This window comes from Saccostrea cucullata, unplaced genomic scaffold (assembly GCF_032062105.1).
Source record: "Saccostrea cucullata isolate Sc308-1 unplaced genomic scaffold, CSIRO_AGI_Scuc_v1 ctg2491, whole genome shotgun sequence".
NCBI lineage: Eukaryota > Metazoa > Mollusca > Bivalvia > Ostreida > Ostreidae > Saccostrea > Saccostrea cuccullata.
In genome coordinates, this window is record NW_026940558.1 from 78,348 (window position 1) to 87,195 (window position 8,848).

The 8,848-nt window shown below is 33.7% G+C and overlaps 1 protein-coding gene across 1 annotated transcript; it reads right to left on the bottom strand.

Annotated features, from left to right (window-relative positions):
- Nucleotides 1–522: 522 nt before the first annotated feature.
- Nucleotides 523–3,906, bottom strand: LOC134255600 (uncharacterized). The gene is made up of 3 exons (XM_062738126.1): nt 1,113–3,906; nt 895–989; nt 523–708 (listed from the first exon to the last, which is right to left on the bottom strand). The coding sequence occupies exons 1-3, from the start codon at nt 3,904–3,906 to the stop codon at nt 523–525; spliced, it is 3,075 nt and encodes a 1,024-aa protein (XP_062594110.1).
- Between the last annotated feature and the right edge of the window lie 4,942 nt (nt 3,907–8,848).

The window sequence follows — 8,848 nt, forward strand, 5'->3', positions numbered from 1 at the left end:
GCGTAGTTAATGCTTTAATCAATTTTGTATAACATGTCAATATGTGTATAACGATACAGAGATATGTTATAATTGAAATACTATTTCCATACATAAAAGTTCTTATAAAATTTTCAAAATGTTTATCGATTTTCAATTGAAACATTTAAAAATCATTTATTGAGGTCATGTTATATATTAAAAAAAAATTTCTGATCCATTTTGATAATAAAGAAATAATCTTCTGATCTATTTGTAGAATTTTTTTTTTTGAATTTTATTGAATCACTGACTAATAATGTGAATAATGACCAATCAATGTGAATCATGATTATGAAACGCACATGTTTCATATAGTATAGTATAGTGCCTTAATTTTTTATTTAACATTCATGAATTACCCACATGATAATTTTTACTCCATATTATATATATTGTAAATAATATTAAAATACACAGCGTAACAAAGGTTATTATAGTCTTATTCAGTACTGTTATAAAATTGAATGTTATAAGAGATGATGATGGTTTTTACTGGTTATATTAGATAGAATATCTTCTTAGATTTTTCTTTATTTCTTTCATCACATTTTGGTAATAGCATACGCCCCGTCTCAATTTCATTTCATGAAACAATCGTTTTGTTCTTTCTAAAGTGGACACACCAACTCTGTCCACCAAAGAGTTATATTCTTCGTACTTCAGCCTCAAGTTGGTATCTGCCCCTACCTTCAAAAGAAGACTCACGTTTTCCTTTAGATCATTATATTTGTACATATTGTAATCGTGATCAATGATTGTGAAAAGTAACGGTTTGACGACCGGTTGGACAAACGGTTCTCTGCATGTCTTGATATTTTGATTGCAATCAATACCAATACAAAGCAAATGTCTTAAAATCTTGGGATTCAGTACTTGTTCCAGGATTACTAATTTAACATCCCAGACTGGTTTCCTTGTGAACACAACATCATCTTTACAATCAGTGATTACATCGGCATGTCGAATGTCTACAAGGATGTTAAACAAATGATAATTTACTTTTTTAAGCTGCTGTCTACTTCCATACTGTTTAAAGGATTTCAAAATTTCTTGTCTGTTAAAAATCAGTGCAATATACAAATGCGACAGACCATTTTTCTCACAGAGTGTACAATCAGCACCGTTTTCAAGAAGCATTTTTAAAATACCATTATGTATTGATTTTAAATTGTCATTTACTGCAAAATACAGTGGCGTCTCCGCTTCCTGATTCTGTAAATTTGCGTTAGCCCTAGCTTCAAGCAGCTTTTTTACAACAAATTTTCTCTGATTTCTACATGCAGCTGTAAGTGGCGTTTCTCGAGCATATGTTTGGATGACTTCAGCTTTTTCATTCAGAGGCTTTTCAACATGTCCTCGAAAGTTAGTAGATAGACCCCTATGTTTACCATAACAATTTACATCAGCCTTCTTTTTGAGTAATTCTTTAACAACACTTAGATGCCCTTTCGCACATGCAGCTATTAATGATATATTGTATAATGTGTTTGGATTCACATCTGACTTTGCATTCAAAAGGTATCTGACGATTTCTAATTTTCCTCTCTCACAAGCAAGTACCAAAGGTGGTTTGTATTTATCTATTTTCCCTATGCTTTTATACAAAGGATTCCATTTGCAATTGAGTGCAAAACTTATACATGCCTTTGCGTTTGCTAATGCGCTACACACATCAGCATGTTTATCCCTCTTATCAGACAGCGTTTTATCCATATTCCGTTCCATTGTCTGTGGGTTTGCTATTTTTTTATTATTAGTACACAACAATTCTTTTGCACTTGAATTTGTAGAAATAAACCGCCTAGGATTAATATTGGCTCCGAAATTAACCAACTCTTTAAAAATACCAATATGTCCACCTATGCAAGCAGCTGTAAGTGGAGTTTGGTATTTACTTTCTAAATTGACATTTGCTCCAAATTTGCACAACTCTTTCACCACACTCAAATGTCCTCTAACACATGCTGCTGTTAGGGGCGTATGAAAAGGACCTGCTGTATTAACATCAGCCCCTACCCCTAGCAACTCTTGTACTACAGACTCATGACCAAATAAACATGCTGCTGTTAGTGGTGTAACCTGCCCACATAAAACTTTACTCTCATGTTCGAGGTGAGGCGTATTGTTGATTGAGGAACGTTTGTCAACATGTTTAAGTAAGATTCTGACAGTCTCAATATCTCCACCAGAACAACCTAGTACGAGTAAGCGAGTTTGTTCTTTGGCTGAGTTTTCAGAATCTTTTACAGAACCCGAAACATTAGTTAAAGGATTTTTATTGTAACGTACCGGTAAAACTCGACTTTTTGTCTGACTAAAACTTCCATGACCTTCATTAAAATATCCGAATAGTGCAGGAGATGTTTCCCTGTGTAGTTCAGTTTGGTTTACGATGTACTTCAAAATTTTATGATGTCCATAGAAAATCACCCAGCTGATCACTCGAACAGAGCATGTTAGTATATATTCCTTATCCTGCTTATTCACAAGTAGTTCTTCTATACTTTTTTCAATACTGTACTTTTTATCTTTATTGGTCCCTTCCTTCGCGGTGGAACATTTTCCCCTAGTATCAAATTTTGATACATTCGATTTTGTAAATAGAAAGACAGATTTTAATTCTGTGTAAGACTTTTTCTCCAAGAGGTCACAAAATATTTCACACAAATTTTGGTCTTTTAAGGCATCATTCATAAAGACTTCATACAATTCCATATCCTTTATATCGCTGTACAATCTCTCAGCAAGCATTTGATAGTTACGAGGAGGCATCCGAATACACAGATTTAAAACATCATCATCTTCAGCGCTCTCTTCGATAGGTTCGCCGATATCAGCATTTTCATAGCAGTTACTAATTGCACGAAAATTATGTGTTCTTTGGCCGGTGCATGTATTACTCACACTTTTGTTTTTTTCTATAAATTGACAATTTTTAATTGGTTTTTCTCTGTATCTCTGAAGTTTCACGTTATTTGCTATATAACTACTTCTCATGTATTGCAAAATAATTTCCGGAAATTGTCTACCAAAATGATATGCAGTTATTTCAAACATGGAATCATGAACAAACGTGAATTCTGTACCACGACGCTTTGTGTATGTTCCCTCCATTGCTGACAATGCGTTTACAAATTCAAATGAATCTGTATAACTTTTTACCTCACACCTTTCTAAAACTGCTTGTTTCATTTTCTGAAAATATATATTTTGCTCGTCCTTTAGAATGTCTGCAGATACTGTGTTGTTATTTAGTGTACATATCACGAGTACTGCATAAAGTAAATTATTTATGTGTTGCATTTGATCGAATTCCCCCACAATGCATTTGATAGGACGTATAAAAAACTGTTCACCATTGGCTTTAAATTTCTTTTCTTTTGAGTAAAGCCTGCACAAGAGAGGAAACATTCGAGAAGTTTCTTTCAGCATTGCAGAAGACAATAAATATCTGTCTAACCCATGATTCCCAAGAATATTTCTTTGGTCATCCTCACCCAAGGCATTTTCTGAGCTGTGAAGCTTAATGACATATTGTTCTTTGGTGAAAAATGATTTGTGACATTGATTAAAAAGCGTTTCTCTACATGAAAGCAGAACTTTTGTTTTCTCAAAGAACGGTTTTGTAATTTTTTGCTCATACTCTAGAAATGATTCTAACTTTGCTTTGTTAACACCTAATACACCTACGACATCATTGATAACAAAAACCTGAGGATTATTTGGATCACGATACTGAGTAAGATCTCTAAAGTCCAATACAGGTATTACTTCGTATCCTTCCCTTTGCAGTATCAGAGCGATGTGCTGAGCTGTGGCGGATTTACCGGATCCTGGAACGCCAACAAACGTCACATAAGGCTGCTCTCTCACTCTCTGAAGCATTTCAGGAAACCCATGAGTTTCAACAAAAACCAAATCTTCTTCTCTCCATTTCCTGATATATTCTGCCTCGTGTTGTGCTTAAAATATATGAAGATCATGTAATAAAATACGTGTGTTGAATTACTTTATATATTTTGAATTACGTACTTTCACATTTTTTCCGTTACATCGATAAAAGGTTCGAAATTTGATCATGACGATTTTTAAATATATTTTGTATACAGCTTTAGGTACCAAGATAATAATTTAATATTTAAACTGTTCGATAAAAAGTGCTGAAACATTTTATTCTGTCTTATACCTTTAAAATAGAATTATAACACAGAGATACATTTAGATGAAAAATTAAAATATCGCTTAACATCATCAATCCTAAAACAATTTTTTACCTTGTACTGCTTAGCTAGAATTAATACATAACATACCTTTAATATTCTCGGGGATCACGCAGTGTAGTTTTTTAATATTATCTGAAATATCAATTAGTCGCCTTGAAATTATGAACTAAAAAATTTTTATGCGCCCGGATCGGATTGATAGATCCGGGGCATATACTGCTTTTGTCCTGTCTGTTTGTTTGTCTGCAAACTTTAACCTTTGCAATAACTTTTCAACCATGAAAGATAGAGACTTCATATTTGGTATACATACTCCACTAATTAAGTTCTTTCAAATGACACCAAATGGTCGAACCCCGTTATTCGTAAATTATCCCTAGTTTCCCACTATCGCTGATGTTCCTGGCATACTATACTAGAGAGTGTGTCATTAGGGTCTTCCGTCTTCAGCGGAAGACCCTTCTATTATTCTATTGTTTCTTTTTCACTTTTCTTATTATTCTTCCTTTTTTTTTTCTTTACAAAATTTGTGCAGAAGATTTCTCAGAGATGTATCGTCCGATTTGCATCAAATTTTTATGGTAGGTGTGTTGGAATCTGAAGTTAATTCCGGCAAATTATTTTAGGGATATTCACTTCCGGTCGGAAGTTATCGCCCTTTAATCGAAATTTAGAGGACCTCCTTGTCTGTGATGGAACTCAAAAATGGTTCAAGCTAGAAAGCTGAAATTTTCAGGGATAATAGAAGACATGTTGCCATGTTGCACCTGGGTCATGATATTTTCCGGAAGTGCCTAGTATGGAAGCTCGGTAGGGGTCAAAATTTAGGACACGAATTATGACCGATTTTTTGAGACATTTTGCATTATATCTTTTAAAGTATAATAATTTTGTTAAGACATAGTGAACAGAATTTGTGCAAAATGACAAGATCTGAAATATGATATCAAGAAAAAAGTGCTGACTCATCACATTAGGGGCCAAAAGGGGCTAAAAGTCTTTTTTTGATAACTCTTTAACAGTCAATATTTTGTTATACATTACTGAAGCAGAAATGTTCATCTCAACAATCTACAACTGTTTATTATAATTTTAATGTCGTACATTACATAATTAGGGGCCACAAGGGGCCAGAATGCTAAATCTTTGACGCTTTATATCTCGAATGTGAGAAATATTTTGATAAGTAATATTGAACAAAAGATGTCCAAAATCATGTTTTCAACAATATGCTACCTTTCATTTTTCGCTAAATGTCCCCATTAGGGAGTTGAATAGATGGCCCCTAAATATTTCTTATGTAAATAACTCGAAAACGAAAAAGAATCTCTGAATAGTTGTTGAAGAAAAAGAGTTTAAAATCTTGAGAACTTCAAGATGAAATCAAGAAAAAAAGGCTGGGAACTCAAATAAGGGGCCAAAAGGGGCTAAAAGTCTTTAATCAATTACTCTTTAACAGTCAATATTTTGTTATACATTACTGAAGCAAAAATGTTTATCTGAACAATCTACAACTGTTTATTATGATTTTAATGTCGTACATTACATAATTAGGGGCCACAAGGGGCCAGAATGCTAAATCTTTGACGCTTTATATCTCGAAAGTGAGAAATATTTTGATAGTTAATATTGAACAAAAGATGTTCAAAATCATGTTTTGAACAATATGCACCCTTTCATTTTTCGCTAAACGTCCCCATTAGGGAGTTGAAGGGATGGCCCCTAAATATTTCTTATGTAAATAACTCGAAAACGAAAAAGAATCTCTGAAAAGTTGTTGAAGAAAAAGAGTTTAAAATCTTGAGAGCTTCAAGATGAAATCAAGAAAAAAGGGCTGGGAACTCAAATAAGGGGCCAAAAGGGGCTAAAAGTCAATATTTTTTGAAGTCTTTATTGTTCAATGTCTTATTACAGATGATGAAAAATCATAAAGTTCGAATGAAAATCTCAATCAAAATCTTATCTCATCTCATCAAAAATCGAACGGAAGACCCACTCGTTGCTCGCAACGAGATCGTATCTAGTTATATTTACATTTCATTGTGAAATAAAATTGCAGAATTAAGACCAATTCTCTGTAATCACTAAAATATTTTGGCACTCATAGTCACATATTTAAATTTTTATATCATAATTTGATACAGGTGTGTGAGTGATTATAAAATCTAAAAATAGTTTTTGAATTGTAAACGTGGTTGCCATAGAAACGGGATACAAACTTTCTCAATTTTGTAAATCATGAAAATAGAAGGATATGGAAATAACGAACAGTATTCAATCTCAACGTCCATTAAACAAATATACAAAACAAGAGCAGAGCAAACACAAACCTCCGAAACATCAGAGGTGGGATCAGGTGCCATGGAGGAGTGAGCATCCCCTGCAGACCGGTCACACCCGCCGTGTGCTCATTGTCATAATCAGGAAATAACGGAAAAAATCCGTGGTCAATTCAGTGTATAAATAATGGACTAACAATTGGTATGAAAAACGTTAGTCAGCATTTCATTCAATGATAAATTGTATTTACTGACAAGGTCATTGTATCGACCATAGAATTTACGAAATGATGACTTTAAACGAGACTGTTGATATTCTTGTTTCATCAACTTGCTTGTCAATAATTTACCTCTTTTAAGAAATTGTTCATACGTAGAGCATGCTCTTGCGTGTCGAATCAACTGAGGTATAAATACTCCGTATGCCGGTGATGAAGGTATATTGCTGCATAAGTAAGGGAAGTTGACGATAGAAAAGTTAAAGTCATCACGTTTATCATATAGCTTTGTTGTTAGATTACCATTAGTATCCTTTTCAAGTAAAATATCCAGGTATGAAGCAGAAGTGTCAGACTCGGTGGTATCTTTTATCTCAAGCTCACCAGGATATATCGTGTCGACGTAGGAATGGAAATTATCATTATTAATTGACAATACGTCGTCGATATATCTAAATGTCGAGTTGAAGGCCACAGCAAGTGTTTTTTTCTTTTCACGCAAAAGATTTTGCAAAATTCATGAAAAACCATGTCTAGAAATGAACAGAGATATCTAAATTTTTGTTTATTGTTGTTATCCAATACTAGAGATTCAAACAACAATATATACAGTGCAATTTTAATTTTACACTCGTAAGTGGTCATGTTATGCATTGCAAAATGTCAAAATTATAGTAAATTTTGATCAGTTTTTACAGACTTAAAACAAAAAAATGCAGCCATCTACAAATTAAGCAATAATAAAACATAAAAGGCTGATATTCTTTATATTTAAACAATTGAAAAATTGGTGGGTAAATGATATGTGTAAAAGAAATTCAAAGTTGAATATCCATTTTTCTGCATTTTGAAGCATTTTATGCTTCCAAATTACTTCCCTTGGATTACTCTCTAGCGTTTGGAGGTACAATATGTGGGCACTTGTAGTGGTAAATAAATAGTTTGGTGAGAAAACTTATCAAAGCGGGCCCAGGGTGAGGATTGGCAGTGGAAGAAGGGAAAAAAAGGCCAAGATATAATACATAAGAAGACAAGAGGTAATTATGAATATTACAAATGCTAAGTATGTATACTTTTTCTCAATTTTTATTGGCTTGCATGCATGTAACCCGAGATTCCTCTGCTATTAAAATTGTGACACCTAAAGGGACCTCTGTCCTGACTCTCCCTGGTACATTTACATACATAATTACATAAAAATACATGTTGATGACAGACCATGAAGACATGAATCAGGTCAGACACAATCTCTTTATATAACTAGGTCCAGTACAATCGATTGATTTGGCTAGGTAGATAGCTGAAGGCCTATATTTCAAAGCAACTTCTAAGTCGCTTGCGCAGTGTTTAGAGCGTCTGCTATAGAATTGTAAAGTAAAGAGTTAATGCTTGTATTGCAGGTTTATATCCCACTGTGGGACTTGGAGACCAGCCTTTCGGATGCTACCATTTAAACTGAGGTCTCGTGTGGCAGTAGCCAGTAGACATTGGAACAAAAAATATCCCTCACTGCACAATGGTCATGAGTGACAAGTATAGGACAAAATTTGTATCTCTCCAACGGCAAGTGGAGGGTCTCTCCATATTTGTATAAAAAAATTCTGAAGACTAAGAAACATTATACAATAAGTGTAATCTTCTTAACATTAAGTGACCGGTCGGCAGGGGATGCTCACTCCTCCATGGCACCTGATCCCACCTCTGATGTTTTGGAGGTCTGTGTTTGCTCTGCTCTTATTTTGTATATTTGTTTAATGGACGTTGAGATCCTTTTCAGAAAAGAAAAAAACCCATGTGTATAAAAATATTTGAAGATGAAAAATCATGGTATGATGAAATATTTGTGTATAACAGTAAATCCTTATACATTACAGCCATATTATATAATACACATACTCCTATATAAAAAATAAAAGTAAATAGTTCTGTCAATAGAGAGGTTAAGCATTTTACCGTGTACATCTACCTCTACATATAAACCTTGCAGTGATTTTACATCGTGTTCAGTTTAACAATCTGCTTGTGTACCGGTATGTGTAAAACATCATTTCAGCACAACAATCCATTTGTATCAAATAAATCTATGACTTGAAATAAAAAAAGATAC